We start from the raw sequence: 16,623 nt of genomic DNA, 5'->3' as shown, positions 1-16,623 counted from the left end.
AGTGAGTGTTCCCATTGCTTGTCAAAAATTGATCTGAAATTGTGATGGATATTTTTACTGCATCTATCTATCTTTCACTATTTAATTCAATGTGTTGTTGCTATCTGGAATATAAAGAAAATTCCAACTACACAGTTACTGCCAAGTAATAATCCAGAGCATCTGCGGATGGGGCTCTGATTAGGTTATCCCCTATGAGAAGGCAGATTTTGCAGAGGGTATGACACACGGTGTTTGGCTAAATGGCCACAATATCTATTTTACAATTGCCACAGAATAACTGGAGCTATGACCTTTTGCCATTATCTTGGGTCTGAGACACATCCCAAGAAAACAAAAATGACATTTATTTTATATACAATAAAATCTAAAATCTCTTGCCACTGTTTTAAAAAGTATAAATCCATTTCCATAGAAAAGATTGATTGTTTATTAATTGGGAAAGATTGATAAAAAATAAAATGTGTTTATCAAGAAAGGGTGAAAATAGACTGAGTATGAGTAATGTCAGTGCTCATTTGCAGTGGGTTCATATTTTATATGCATGATAGCAATTGCACTGCGTGCAGAATTGATGTCTTACTGTTAGAGTGATTCCATGTGGAAGATACTGTCATACACAACAAAGACAAACTTGGGACTTAATGATTCCCACAGTTCTAGCTCTAACGAATCAATAACAAATACTAGCATCGATGGAGATAGTAAGCTAATGAAGCTCAAGTAGGCCCAGAAATCAACATTAAAGTTGTTGAGATTTTCAACTAAGGTATGGATATGGCAGATCTAACTTCATGTTGTCTGCAAATGGTTTCCCAAAATATTAGTTTCTAATCATTTCTTTATATCTATCAGAAGTCACTGAAAATCCCGTCAACAATGTCTCCTAATCTTGTCAACCATTAACTGTTTCCATTTCCAACAAAATGAACACAAATCTTTGTCCCAGTGTCTGGATTTTGTTGTCCTTTACTGTTTGCCTACATTGTATGCCCTCTGACTCTTTCTGCATATTCATCAAGCATCAATCATAGCTTTTGATCAATTCCTTGTTTTTTCCCAAAATTATCTTGGCCTCAGCATTTACTTTCAGACTTTATAAGCCTAATTCCCTCTTGTTTAGTATCTGTGAGGTATTATAGAATGTTTACTTCATTAAAGTGACATTGTTGTTCCTCTCCGTGCCTTGTGGCACATTGGGTGGCAACCTTGCCCTTTCTTTAGCATTTTCTCTTTTTTACGAGGCCGTTCGACTCAGCAGGGATGGAAGGCATGCAAGGAGCCAGCCGTATTCGAAAGCAGGACCGCTCGCCACTACACCACCGGCCGGCGTTAGAATGACATGCAAGTATTTCTTGATGTCAGAGAAACATAAAATTTTATTCTGCATTTAACCGTTTGTTAATTGGGCTGAGAGTAGCTGATGTCTTTAAACCTATAAACTGGGGAAGAAAGAAAATGTACACATTCTATAATTTTGAAATAAAAATAAAATTGAAATATACAATAGGTCTGATTTTATTAAGTGAAAATATGCTGAAATACCCTTCACCTGAGCCTTGGAGAGTTGGCCCGTTGTGCTCTTGTACCGCAAGGCATTAAATACCATACATATGTACTGTATTTTGATCTGATAATAAAAGGACTATAATGTTAAGGACCTTTTATAATAGCAGCGTCTGGCTATAGAGGATGGAACACAAACAAATATAGTCAAATCACTGTGGCTTGGGTTTTCAGCAGAATGAAGGATACTATTTAATCTTTATAATAACTTAATTGAAAACAAGAACTTGTAAGTTTTTTAAAAATTAGTTAAAGGCAACTCTTTGGCACTCTGTGTCCTCTAATACTGCCCCAGTATTGCTTTATTTGGTCAGCATATCTGGAAGCTACTAAAAACTGCCAATATTCATCAATAAAATGAATTGTAGGGTGGGTAATAATGAACATTAAGTTTAAAGTAATCAATCATAAAATGGATAAGTCCCAAGAAAGAGTTTTATTAATTAATAAAATAGTGGTTTTGCGTTTTGGATGAGAATGAGGAAGGCTGGCTCAAGGGCAAATGAAGTGATGTTGAGTTTGATAAGATCTTGAACCCATAGTACCTTATGTAAAATTGGGTGTTACTGTGTGTCAGATATTAGTTTCACCCGCTACCCCGTTTGAAATTTGTTAAAAGGAGTTAGGTTGCCATGCTGGGAGAATTGACAGTATGGTTATCTCTGTGCAAAATGGCTCAGTTCGGTTTGGCAGAACCCAAATACAAAAGTGACTAAAGTTTAGCGTTAAACTACTTCCAAGTGAGGCTGTCTGGTGGTGATAAATATGAAAAGTGAATTGTGTTGTTGCTACTGATGGAAGGTTTCTACAATGGATTAAAGTGCATTGACAGTGTGAATGGTTAGATATTTTACTTTGTTTCAAATCCAGGGATGATCTGAATTTCACATGGATGAGAAGTGCAAATCACTGAAGAATTTTCTTGTTTTTTTAAAATCTGGCATTTTCCTACCTCGCGATGACCCCCAAAAATTCACAGCTTATAATTTTTTCTCCAGTGAATTGCATCAAAAACAATACTTTGATGCACAGTTACTGTTGCTGCACAATCTTCTTGGAGCCCTAGGTTCTTGAATTTGCATCAGACGAGATTTCACCACTGCAGTGTATTAAATATATTCAAGTTCCTCGTTGGACTAAGTTTTATTTACACAGAGCTGATATGTTCCAGCTTCTCAGTTCTCACATCAGTTGGAACAATAATTCGTCCATTTTGACGTTCTGCTATACAGGCTACGTTAGCTATGGTTTCAGTCTTCACTGTCTGAGTCTCTGCTTGTTTCCTCGCCTTGTATCTACGTGCTGTGGGCTCCAAGAACAGAGGAATGGCGGACAAAATGTAGCAAATGCCCGCCAGATAAAAGGAACAGTCATATGTCCGTGTGTAGTCATACAGCCAGCCTGGAAAAATTTATGAGAGAGATTCAGTTAGACAATTAAACAACCCCTGTCTGTTTAAAATCTTCCATGACACTTTCCATCAAGTCGATGCTTCTTTCTGACTCATCCAAATCCGCATGCTGCTGAGGGTCTTAACACTACTAGTTCTTTTCTTTCAATGCTGCATTCAAAATCCACCCAACAGAACTTGTAACTAATGTGCACCCCACTTCAGGGAAAACATTGAAGTCCCAGAGGACATGGAAGCCAAATTCACCAGTTTAGGAGCTGTTGCAAAATGCTTTATAGACTAGAGTCAGAATATATGATAAGGTGTTTAATAACTGGGAAGTTTTCTGAATAGAAACAACTATTTTTGGGAGCATCAACATTGTCACAAAGTGCACAGAAATTTAGGAAAGATGTACTTTGGCAGATAGTTATTCGAGCTATGACCGAATAAGTATGGAGAGCAGGTAAAATGGAACTTCCTCACATAAAAGTGAATTGGTGCACGGCTTGTTGACGGGGGGTGGGGGGGGGGATTGTGTGGGGGGTGGATTGGAGGAATCAAAGTTATGACTGGTCCAACCCATCTCAGTGCTCTGTGATAAAAGTCTTGTGAGTATTTGGATGAACCATTGAGAATGAGACACTAGAGGGCAGATGTTCTGAATGAGCAATACTCCCTCAAATCCTCTTATCCTAACCCAGGGATTTCCCAACCTTTTTTATGCTGCGGACCCCTACCATTAACCGTGGACTCCAGGTTGGGAAACCCCTATCCTAACTCCATGTTTGCAAGCTCCTGGCTTCAAATGCTCTGGCATTAATTCTTACTTATCACTCTTATTAGAACAAAAAGCAACTTACATTTACTTCAGTACTCTGTGATATAACTATACATGTGTCCTTTAAGCATTTATCAATAGTAACACCAAGATTCCAGTTCAAGCAGTGATCTCATTTCTCACCTGTCCTTATGCACAGCATAAGAAGTTTTAATTTGGATGCTCGGATGAGGGGACGCTGTTATTCAGCTGTTTATTTATGTAACAGTTTTCCCCCCAAGCCATCGGACTACCAACCTACTGCCCTCCGCTTTATTGTAATGCCTGCACTGTTCTGTGTACTTTATGCAGTCCTGGGTAGGTCTGTAGTCTAGTGTAGTTTTTGTGTTGTTTAACGTAGTTCATTGTAGTTTTTGTATTATTTCGTGTAGCACCATGGTCCTGAAAAAGTCTCGTTTTTACTGTGTATTGTACCAGCAGTTATGGTCGAAATGACAATAAAAAGTGACTTGTTAGCAGAAATTTCTAAAGGCTAAAATAAAAATTAAAAATGGTGGAATTACTTAGCAGATCAGACAGCATATGTGGAGAGGGGCAACTGGAGCATGCAGAGGGAGCGCATGCGTTCATGAGGAGAACATACAAACTCCTTACAGACAATGGCAAAATTGAACTCTTCCTGTTCTACATTGATGACTGCATTGGTACTGTTTCATGCACCCACGCTGAGTTCATCAATTTCATCAACTTTGCTTTCAACTTCCACCCTGCCCTTAGAGATTCACTGATTCCATTTCTGACACCTCCCAATCTCTCTGTCTGCATGCCTGGAAACAAACTGTCCATCGACCTCTCTTGTAAACCTACCGCTTCCTGTGGTTATCTTGTCTGTACCTCTTCCCAGCCTGTCTCTTGTAAAAATGCTTTTTCCTTTTCTCAATTCCTTTGGCTCCGCACCATCTGTTACCACGACGCGGCTATCCTTTCCAGAACATCAGATCTTCAAAGGACAGGGTTTCCCTTCCGCCACCACTGATGTTGCCCTCACCTGCATTTTCACCATTTCTCAAACATCCGTGCTCCTGCATCTTCCCACCACCTTAACAATGATAGAGGTCCTCTTGTCCTTACCTACCTTCGTTCCCATGAGGCTCTGCACCCAACGCATATTCTCTGCAACTTCTGTCATCTCAAAAGGGATCCTACCACCAAACATTTCTTTACATCCCCCCAATCCCAGGATTGCTCCCTCCATAATTCCCTTTTCCCCACTAATCTCTCTTCTGGCACTTGTCCCCGCAAGTGGTCAAAGTGCTATACCTGTACATTCAGGGGCCCAAACATTCTTTCCAGGTGAGGCAACCCTTCACCTGTAAATCTGCTGGGGTTGTCTGTTCAAAGGTTCATTTATTATCAAAGTATACAACTCTGAAATTCTTCTTGAGATAGCCACAAAACTAAGAATAGAACAGCAGCAGATCATCAAACCTCCAAATCCCAACTCTTCACATGGAAAAAACAAATGGAACAGGCATATTGACCCCCAAAATCCTCTTCCCCCCTCACACAAGAAACGAGAAAGATTGGGCAAATATATATATAAAAAAAACTAAGATGGAAAAAAAGTGTATCGTCCAAGTCCATGTCCAAAATGCAGAAAACCTGGGTAGCATTCTCCAGTGAACAGTAGCAGCCTCTTGGGGGGCGGGGGGGGCGAATGGACAAGGGAGTCTCACAGCTACCTGGACTATTCCTCTTCTCACCCTGTCTCTTGCAAAAATGCCATCCCCTTCTCGCAATTCCTCCGTCTCCACCGCATCTGCTCTTAGGATGAGGCTTTTCGTTCCAGGACGAGGGAGATATCATTTTTTTAAAGAAAGGGGCTTCCCTTCCTCCACCATCAACTCTGCTCTCAAACGCATCTCCCCCATTTCACGCACATCTCTCACTGCATCCTCCCACCACCCCACCAACCTCCAGGTCCAACATATTATTCTCCGTAACTTCCGGCACCTCCAACGGGATCCCAGCACTAAGCACATCTTTCCCTCCCCCTCTCTCTGTTTTCCGCAGGGATTGCTCCCTACGCAACTCCCTTGTCCATTCGTCCCCCCCATCCCTCCCCACCGATCTCCTTCCCGGCACTTATCCTTGTAAGCGGAACAAGTGCTACACATGCCCTTACACTTCCTCCCTTACCACCATTCAGGGCCCCAGACAGTCCTTCCAGGTGAGGCGACACTTCACCTGTGAGTCGGCTGGGGTGATATACTACGTCCAGTGCTCCCAATGCGGCCTTCTATATATTGGCGAGACCCGACGCAGGCTGGGAGACCGTTTCACTGAACACCTACGCTCAGTCCACCAGAGAAAGCAGGATCTTCCAGTGGCCACACATTTTAATTCTGTGTCCCATTCCCATTCTGATATGTCTATCCACGGCCTTTTCTACTGTCAAGACGAAGCCACACTCAGGTTGGAGGAACAACACCTTATATTCCGTCTGGGTAGCCTCCAAACTGATGGCATGAACATTGACTTCTCTAATTTCCGTTAATGCCCCACCTCCCCTTCATACCACATCCCTTATTTATTAATTATATATATATATATATATATCCTCTCCCTCTCCCTCTCCCTCTCCCTCTTTTTTCTCCCTATGTCCCTCTCACTATACTCCTTGCCCATTCTCTGGGCTTCCCCCCTCCACCTTTCTTTCTCCCTAGGCCTCCCGTCCCATGATCCGCTCATATCCCTTTTGCCAATCAACTTTCCAGCTCTTAGCTGCATCCCTCACCCTCCTGTCTTCTTCTATCATTTCAGATCTTCCCCGCCCCCTCCCACTTTCAAATTTCTTACTATCTCTTCTTTCAGTTAGTCCTGACAAAGGGTCTCGGCCCAAAACGTCGACTGTCCTTCTTCCTAGAGATGCTGCCTGGCCTGCTGCGTTCCCCCTTTCTCCTATGGTTCACTCTCCTATCAGATTCCTTCCTGTCCAGTCTTTTACCTTTCCCAGCCTCTTGGCTTCACCTATCACTTCTAGCTAGCCTCCATCCCCTCCCCACAAAACTTCTTATTCTGGCATCTTCCCCCTTCCTTTCCCATCCTGAAGAATGTTTTTGGCCCGAAACATCGACTGTTTATCCATTTCCATAGATGCCGCCTGGCCTGCTGAGTTCCTCTTGCATTTTGTGTGTGTTGCAGTACATTAAATATCCATTTCTCTTAGTATATTGTTGACTCTCATGGTTCTGTGGGCTAGAGGAATACCTGGCCTGTGGGTTCTTTACTGTTTATTTCTTTCTCCCATTTGTGTTAAACTGTATCTATGTAATAAAAGAGCTTTCTTTGGTCATCATGAAGGGTCACGACCTGAAACATCGACTGTCCATTTCCTTCTCTAGATGCTGCCTGACTTTGTGTGTTACTCCAGATTTCCGACCTCTACAGTCTCTTGTCTCTCTATGTTGTCATTGTCCCTTTGGTCCTGACATATTTTGAATTGGACTCTTGCATAACTGTGTGACCATGTGTTTGACATTACGCTTATGCTCACTAAGTTTTGGATCCATAGATAATTTATTTCACCTTAAAAGTAATTTATGATCTATTTGAATATAAGATGATCATAAAGCTGTTTTGCTTTAAGCCCTGGCATGTCACTGACGGCAGTAAATACTACTTTCACAAGTATGTTTTAGGGAAAACTGCACCCGCTGATGGGTCACTGAGCATGGGAAAAATTTACATGAGGCAACACGAATTTTTTACATTTGTGGATGGAAAAGTACATAGCCCCTGTGGAAATGAAGCATTATGTAGTTTGCAACTTCAGGGTCGACAAAACTGCTGACAGGAAGAAGTCTGCCTGAGGTAAGGAATGAAATGGAGCTTGTTGTACTTGTCAGCCTGAATTCACTGAGTGATGAAAGGCTGGGAGTAGATTGTGTCTTGATGATTCTTGACCAAGAATTCAAAAGCCCAATTCTCATCTCCAATTGCTTTTATTACTAATGGATAATCAAAACTCTACTAAAATAATAGAAAATACTTTATACATTAATCCTTAACTCAGAGCCATCAGTGTTTTTTTTTTGGTTGGAGTAAAAGTGTTGGGCAGCTGACGATTTATTTATTTAGAGATGCAGTGCGGAATTGGCCTTGCCACCCAGCAACCCACACATCTAATACTCACCAAACCACAGGGCAATCTACAATGATCAATTAACCTACTACTACGTCTTTGGACTGTGGGGGGAGGAAACTGAAGCACCCGGAAGAAACCCATGTGTTCACAGGGAGAATGTACAAATTGCCTGCAGACAGTGCCAAAATTGAACTCTGATCTCTGACCCTCTGAGCTGTAATGGTGTCATAGTTGTAATGCTATGCTACCATTATGAACGAACAGGAAGAATCTTATTATTGCTGATGACTGCAAATAGACTGAGTTGCAGAACAAGTAGGGTTTCTGCCTCACAGTTCCAGAGACCAGAGTTCAATCCTGATCACGGATAATACGTGTGTGGAGTCTGTCTGTTCTCCCTGTGTTTGCACAATCAGAGGTTCCCAACCCTTTTTATGCCATGGACCATTATCATTAAGCAAGGAGTCCATGGACCCCAGGTTGGGCACCCTAGCTGCTCTAGTTTTCTCTCACGTCCCAAAGGTATTCAGTTTAGTAGGATAATTGTCTGCTGTAAAATCATCCCCAGTGTTTATTTCAGTGGCAGAATTTGGCAGGAGTTGATAAAATAAAGTAAGATTAATACAGTCAGTATAGAGTGGGTACTTGTTAGTTGACATGGGCTGGAAGTGCTGTTCCTGTACTGTATAATTTTAATCAATTGCAACAGCGTTTTGGTAGTTCAGCTTTCTGTACCTGCCTCAGTCACTTCTATAATCAAAGAATCGCCCCTGTTTGTCCATTTGAATTCTATTACTACTTAATGTGTGCAGGTCTGTAACATTGCCATGTCTTCTTGCTCCAGCAACATTACGTGCTGAGTTCTGAGCAGCTTTAGGGTTCCGTGTTGAAGAAAATCTGACAACATTGCAGTTACCCTCAGAAGCATCACTGACTATCATATTTTATCATCTCACACATACAAAGAGCAATTCTTTGGATACCTGAACATAAACAAAAAGCTGTCTTCTTTTTGTAATGTTGCCCAGCACTGGACAATGGTCAAGAAGGAAAGATATTACCAGAAGTGAGCTGATTTAAACTAATGACACTGGCTTTAAGAATGAGGTGACACAAAATAGTGCCAATAAAATCAGACTTCTAACTTCAAAAGAGTGAAATCTATTAAATCAAATAAACATACAGTCCTCTGTTTCTTAGTTCTCTCTCTATCCCAATATATCAAGTTGTTTGCAGTATGTTTAATCTTCCCCCTGCACCAACCTTATTTCACATAAAGTTCACATTATTTTTGCTGATCATTGAGTTTGCATGCTTATTGTGCACCATTCATATGCTATTCTACTGCCACGATGAGACCAAATTCAGGTTAGAGGAGCATTTTTTGTCTGAGTAGCCTCCAACCTGATGATGGCATGAACATCAATTTATCCAACTTCTCCGCCTCATCACTTTTTCCATCCTCCACTTGGGCTCCCCTCACCCCTTCTCCTCAACTGCCCACCACCTCCCGCTGTTGCCCCTTCTTCACTTTCTTCCATAGTCCACTGTCCTATCGGATTCCTACTTTTTCACCCCTTTACCTCTTTACCTCTTCCACCTGTCATCTCCGGGCCTCTTATTTCATACCCCCTCAGCTGGTCTCACCTGCTAACTTGTACTCCTTTCCCTCACTCTCCTCCTTATTCCTTCTTCCTCCATCTTCTTTATCAGTACTGATGAAGGATCTCGGCCTGAAATGTCGACTGTTTACTTCCCTCCATAGACGCTCCCTGAACTGCTGACTTCCTCCAGCATTTTATGTTTGTTCTAAAGATTTCCAGCATCTGCAGAATCTCTTGTGATTATGACATGCAAGACTGAGTTTTCTGTGTAATTTTTGATATAGACGGTAATGTCTATCTATCACTATCACTATGTCTATCTACCACACCTATCACTGAACAATGCTTTCCTGGTATTTTGAAGATAATTGGGTGTTCAACGAAATCCAAAGAGATGTCATGGTGTTTTGTTCTAATTTGACAGGGAGGAATTATTGAAATATTAGCAGAAACAGAACCTGGTAATTAAAATCTGCTACTTTGGGCTTTTTTTTTACGGTCATTCAGCAATCCTACAAAAAGAGAATGTTCTGTTTTTTGTAGAACACTTATCTGGAGAAACAAAGATGGCAGCATAACATTTTGTACTTGCAGGTGCTGATTGCAGAGGAACATTATGCTCTTGAGAAACATTGTAGATAGTTGACCTAAAGAAATATTGACTCAGGAGAAAAGTTTGCATTTGAAGCACATTGAGTGTAGGGGAAGCACTGGAAAAACATTGTGCAAGCCTTTACCTGCTGCTGGAGGTCCAGTCAGACAGCCAATCCCAGCAAAAAACATCGAGAAACCCAATGAAATTCTTACTCTAGTCACTCCAACTAGATCAACCTGTGCAACATAAGGAAGCCAAGAAATCAAATCAGTATATTTGAATTCATTTGTGCATTTCTATCATCACTTCAAAAATCTGAGCCAGAATCTGCAGCAGTGCACTCTCCCATTAGAAGATGTTCATTCAGAAGCACCTGCAACTTTCCTGTAACTGACTATATTCAAATGAAGATACAGTACTGTGCAAAGGTCGGAAGAAGCTCCAGAAGAACACGGCGCAGCACATCACACAAACCAATCTTCTGTCCTTGGACTCACTTTACACCGCACGCTGTCAGAGCAGTGCTGCCAGGATAATCAAGGACACGACCCACCCAGCCAACACACTTTTCCTCGGGAGAAGGCTCAGGAGCTTGGAGACTCGTATGGCCACATTTGGGAACAGCTTCTTTCCAACTGTGATAAGACTGCTGAACGGATCCTGACCCGGATCTGGGCCGTACCCTCCAAATATCCGGACCTGCCTCTCGGTTTTTTTGCACTACCTTACTTTCCATTTTTTTATTTTCTATTTATGATTTATAATTTAAATTTTAATATTGACTATTGATTGTAATCCAGGGAGCGGGAAGCGCAGAATCAAATATCGCTGTGATGACTGTACGTTCTAGTATCTTTTGATTGGCGACAATAAAGTATAAGTATAAAAGTATGCTCATATAGATAGGGTGCTTAAGACTTTTGTACAGTACTGTATATTGGTTAAAATAGGAAGGTAGTTGGGAAACTGAAGTAAGAGTACTTAGCTTTGTATTAGCTCAGTAGTATTAAGTGTTATTTGGTAACTGGAAAGACGTTATACAGTACTGTATAATCTGAGATTTAAAAAGTTAACCAAGAATTTAATTCCCCACATTGTCTTTGTTTCCAATGAACTAATTATGAACAATTTTGGGCAGAATTTCAAGAATCAAGTTTCAGCTATGTGGAAAATAATTCCTTGAAATTTCGCTATGGCGTTTTACCTGACTTTACTACTGTTGTGTTGATGCAGAAACAGATTATGACAACACCTCTCAAATATATTGTTCATGGGGCTATTGTTCATCAGAGATCTTCAGACCATTTGATCAAGAGTTAATCAAACCAGCCCTTGCTAGATTTGGTGCTAACACATGGCTCGGTTGATAGCATGCTTGCCTCTGAGTCACAGGCTTTCATTTCCTTCTCGCTCCAGAGACTTGAGCACAAAATATAGCTGGCACTCCAGTGCAGTAAAATGGGAGTACTGGGACTGCTATCTTGCACATGGGATGTAATGCAGCTGAGAAATTTTTAAAATATTAGAGGGTCTCTGGCTCCTGTACACTTTCTCATAAGGTTGCAGAATACTCAACGATGCTATTTTGCAAAGTGGGATGTAATTGCTGGTTGTGAGACCAGGAGTGCACACATTGGCTGCTTCGTCTTCTGTGTTACACTAGGAAGGACATGTAAAAATAAACCAGTGACTGTAACGCAATCAGACATGGTGTAAAAAGCACTATAAAAATGCAAATCTTTCATTGCCATGAATAAGGCCTTTCCATTGAGTCATGGGTGGGGGGGCGTGGTAAAAAAGATTGGGTAAAGTACAGATTTGGGTCTGGAAGATAAAGATATGGGTAAAGGGAGGATCTGGAAGAGGAGATGTCTGATTTTATTTTTCTTCTAAGTTATATTTCTCGTCACCTGATTGGCTAAGTCAAGTCATAATAAAAATCAAAGCTTCGAAGATTTGACCAAACAAAGCATCGTTCATTATTCCAGCAAACTGCCCTTCACCCTATAAATTTTCTGGCATTTTGCACACATAACAAAGAGGATCTGTTGATTTACCAGGACTGGGAGAAGCAGGGCCATGTATCCACCACAGAACACAGCAAAGAACACAACATAAACCATCAGCTGGGCGTAGGTTGTCGCCATTGGAGCCAACAAGTTGGAAAGGCCACAGAGGAGGAGATAAGCTTTGTGATAATGGAACTTGTTGGTGTAGTTTTGGTCAGCTATCCATCCTGATGCAAGCTGGGCCACAGTCTCTGTTATGCCTGAAATCACAGAGTCACAACAGCACTCTTAGTACAATACCAACAACAAGCATTTATGTAGTACTATGAATGCCACAAGACATCTCAAGGTGCTTCCTTGTTTCTTTAGTAGACAGTGAACCCAAGGTTTCAAGGGATAGAATGACTAAATTTCATGGTAAAACAAAACATCAGAGACATGAGATTTTCAGATGCTGGAGATCTTGAGTAACACACACGAAGTACTGGTGGAGAAACTCAGCAGGTCAGGCAGCATTTATGGAAGGAAATGAAAGTTCGATGTTTTGGGCCAAGAATCTTCAACAGGTTTGGAGAGGAAGAGGACAGTAACCATTTCCCGCACATCTGCTCCTTCTCTTACCCCCTTTGGCAACATTAAAACAATAAGATTCCCCTTGTTCTCTCTTATTACTCCATGAGCCACTTCATCCAACAGATCTCTGAAATTTTCCAAAACTTCTGTCATCTCCATTGGGATCCCACCACCAGATGTATTCTTTTTTCTCACCTCCAACCCGCTCACCTCAGTCTCTCAACTTCCTGCAGGGATTGCTCTCTCCTCAATTCCATTGACAACGTGTGCCTCCCCACCAATGTCAGTCCTGGCACTTTTCCATGAGACATAAGAGCAAAGTTAGGCCATGTGGCCCATCAGGACTGTTCTGCAATTTCATTATGGCTGATCTGTTTGACACTCAGCCCCATTCTCCAATCTTCTGCCCATAATCTTTCACACCCTGACTAATCGACAACCTACCAACCTGTGCCTTAAATACACCCAATGACTTGGCCTCCACAGCCACCAGTAACAACAAATTCCACACAACTCCTCATAATCTGTCTTGGCAGTCTCCAAGTTGACAGCATGAACAGCAACTTCTCTAACTTCCAGTAATTTCTCCTCCCTTCTGCCTTCTCTCTTTTTTCATTCCCCATTCTGATTCTGCTCTCACCCCCTCTCCTCTTCTCCTCATCTGCCCATCACCCCTCTCTGGTTCTCCAACTTCTTCCTTATCTTTCCCCATGGTCTACCATCCTCTCATATCAGATTCCTTCCTTTTTTAACCCTTTACCTCTTACACCTATCAACACCTCCCAGCTTCTCACATCATCCCCCCCCCCCACCCATCCACCTACCTTTCCCCTCACCTGGACTTAGCTATCACTTGCAATTTGTGCCCCCCCCCCACCACCTTCTTATTCTGGGCTCTGGCCCCTTCGTGTCTTATCCTGGTGAAAGGTCTCGGTCCAACATAACTGTTCATTTCCCTCCATAGATGCTGCCTGACCTGCCGAGTTCCTACAGCATTTTGCATTTCCAAAAAAAAAATCTTAGATCTAAATTCTATCAAAAAGGAGAGAAATATTTAGGGCATTGAAGGCATAATTTTAGTTTGTTTTCTTTATAACTCACCATCGCAGCTTCCCATTGGGATGCAACTTCTCTGCAATTTGGTACCTTGGCTGTATCATAGAGAGTGGCTCTATCACTTTGAATTCCCCCACCACACAACAATAATGCGATGGCTGTGAGAGCTGAGCCAAGGCAATGGTCAGGAATATAGAGCAAGAGAGTTTAGATGTGAAACAATGGAAGGGGACAAGGGAGATGAAATAAGTTCAAATATATACAGAAGAAGTAATGGAAATCTAACTTAAAGGACATCTCAAGGCAATTTACGCCTTTGAGCCTGCTCCATCATTCACTAGATTGTACCCAATTTGTAGCTCACCTTTATTTACCTGTGAGTTCTATATGCTCCGGTACACTCAGGATCAGAAAAAAATAAAATAATTGCATTTATAGAATGCCCTTCATGATCCCTGTACACCACAAAGTACTTTACCAGTCGCAATAAATTTGAAATGTAGATACTGTGGCAGCCAACCTATTTATAACAAGCTAAGGGGAGAGGGGGAGGTGGAAGATAGAGAGGAAGGGGGGGGTCTAAACTTTGGGGGGGAGGGAAGAGGGAGAGGAAAAGGGAAAGAGAAGGGAGGAGGTAGGGGACGTGGGAGTAAGTGGCTGAAGATGAGTGAGTAAAAGGAGTGAGGAAGAAGAGCAAGAGAGTGAGAGGAGGAAGCAGGAGGGTAGGAAAAGAAGTAGAGGATGGTGGGGAGGAGAGGGGTTGTGAGGAAGAAGAAGGTGAGAAGGGGAAGGAGGAGATGAATGGTGGATGAAGTTGGGTGGTTAGGAACTAATGAAGAAGTAGCAAGATGGGTGAAGAGGAAATAATAATGGGAAAAGAGTGGGGAACATCAGGGAACAGGAAAATAAGTAATAGTAAATCAGGGAAAACTTGTACGTGATCTGGATTTAGGAATAAGCCTTTGAGTAATTCAGTGCCTGTGATTTTGGCATCAGGACAAAGGTTAGTGGGTTCTTTTGGCTGGAGTAGCAAACAGATACACATGCTAAGAATAAAATCAGATATGGATCAAATACTAACAGAGGAACAGAGAGCAATCCTTAGAAAAATACACAGATGATGGAAGAGGATGTGCCAGAGGGTCAGTAAGCAGAACACTCCCCCCACTTCCCAGATTGTGAATGACCCACACTAATCAGCAGGATCCCATAGGTTATACTGATCTGTTGGATCTCAGCCACTGGTAAATGAGGTGTTTTGATTTGTCTACCTCATCATCCTCAGAACTTCAAGCAAATTCTCTTTAACCTAATTCCACAGCATAAAACTTTAACATCCCTAGTCTCTTATAATTACTTAACCCTTGGTGTACAGATATCATTTTGATAAATCCTTTGTCAATTGCTGTTAAGTCAATATATCCTATGATACCCAAAAATGTGCAAACTGAGTAACAACCTCATTGAAGAGAGATGTTCTATCAAGGAAAACAGGTGAATGAGGGGGGGATTTCTGATGAATTTTATAATTGAGTTAGAATACCTCTGATTATAAATTCCAGACAACATATCTTATTTTGCTTAGCCTTTCCTCTTAGGAAAGCGCCTCATCCTGGGAGTGAATTTGGCGAAGTTTTACAGGTATGTCCAATTAGCTGCTCATGGCTGGTTTCCACGATCAGAGAAGTCGCTAAGACACAGAAATCATTAATAATGCATAGATTGCCCCATGGTTTGCCTTCTGTTCAAGGCTGTGGGTTCAAGACTCACCTTATTGTTTCAGCATATAATCCAGATCAGAACTCCCGCTGGAATACCGAGGGACCACTGCACTGTCGAAGGGGCAGTACTGAGGAAGTGCTGTACTGCCCGCCGGTCAGTACTTAAGGACTGCTGCACTAAAAAAGGTGCCGTCTTTTGGATGAGACATTAAAGCGAGGCCCTGTCAGCCCTCAGAAGTGTTGGTATAAGATCCCATGGCACTATCCTGAAGATGAATGGGGGAGTTTTCTTCAGTGTCCTTACTGAAACAACACTACCAAAAACAGATTAACTGGTCAGTCATCTGCTTGTGGGATCTCTCTGTGCACAGAAAATGTTCTCGTACAACAGTTTTGTGCTAAGTGATTTACTTTATGCAACACACTTGCTGAGGACATGTTGCAAGGGTTTCTTTTTCGAGTAAGGAAAAAAAACTGCATTTACAAATGCATTTCACAACCTCCAAATGATCTGAAATGCATCCCAACAATCATTTTGTGGCTTTGTCTCCAGGCATTTGATAAAACACAGGAAAAGTTCCAAAAAACTCTAGCCCTGAGCTGGTTTGAATACAGCTCCCTTGCACTACCATTCACTGGAATATAGAATTGCTATCCTTCCGGAGAACTTGGCAAAAAATTCCATTGGGCAATGTCCAACTGTTAATGTGGAGACACAGCAGGTGTCAGCAATGAATGTTGCTCCGAAATCATCCTGCTTACCGCAGGAAAGAGAATGGGGAAGTGGCAGAGGATTACTGTAGAAAAAAAATGTGCTATTACTGCACCACTGTTGAAATGTCATTGTCATAAGTTTTCATTCCTAACTACAAATCTCCCAACTTTACTGGTGAAGACACAACAGAAATCACACCACCAGTATTGTCCCCATCTTCTATCCCAACCCAGGATAAATCCCAACCCAGGATAACCTACACTGCCTGAAAGTCAAGACAGGTTTGGCATTTTGTATAGTGCTCTAATAACCAGACTACAAAACCTGACATGAATTGTTCTGTGTCTGTCTCACAATAAGTGCCCAAATAAAATTCAACAGGTTAAGCTGTATTGTTGGAAGAGAAACATTCTTAAAGTTTTAGGTCTTTGACTAGAAAAGAAGGAAATATATTTAGTTCTCAGTG

The 16,623-nt window shown here is 41.7% G+C and overlaps 2 protein-coding genes across 7 annotated transcripts in view; one reads left to right on the top strand and one right to left on the bottom strand.

The window, feature by feature from the left end:
* The window catches only part of rbm15 (RNA binding motif protein 15), a 61,059-nt gene extending 59,734 nt beyond the window's left edge, over window positions 1-1,325 (top strand). Inside the window, exon 5 of the mRNA XM_063065464.1 lies at window positions 1,245-1,325. The gene's annotated coding sequence lies outside the window, so the exon portion shown is untranslated. The remainder of the gene's footprint in view (window positions 1-1,244) is intronic.
* Window positions 1,326-1,514: 189 nt separating this feature from the next.
* slc16a4 (solute carrier family 16 member 4) overlaps window positions 1,515-16,623 on the bottom strand; it is a 100,577-nt gene continuing 85,468 nt past the window's right edge. For all 6 annotated transcript variants that reach the window (XM_063065472.1, XM_063065469.1, XM_063065470.1 and 3 more), the window contains 3 exons: window positions 12,141-12,352; window positions 10,226-10,319; window positions 1,515-2,967 (listed from right to left, as the gene is read on the bottom strand). In XM_063065472.1, coding sequence (XP_062921542.1) covers window positions 2,714-2,967; window positions 10,226-10,319; window positions 12,141-12,352 — 560 coding nt within the window. In that variant the 3' untranslated portion in view covers window positions 1,515-2,713. The remainder of the gene's footprint in view (window positions 2,968-10,225; window positions 10,320-12,140; window positions 12,353-16,623) is intronic.

The sequence above is a fragment of the Mobula hypostoma genome, chromosome 13 (assembly GCF_963921235.1).
Source record: "Mobula hypostoma chromosome 13, sMobHyp1.1, whole genome shotgun sequence".
Classification (NCBI taxonomy): Eukaryota; Metazoa; Chordata; class Chondrichthyes; order Myliobatiformes; family Myliobatidae; genus Mobula; species Mobula hypostoma.
Note: the sequence above shows the minus strand (reverse complement) of the source record. Positions and strands in the feature narration are given on the sequence as shown.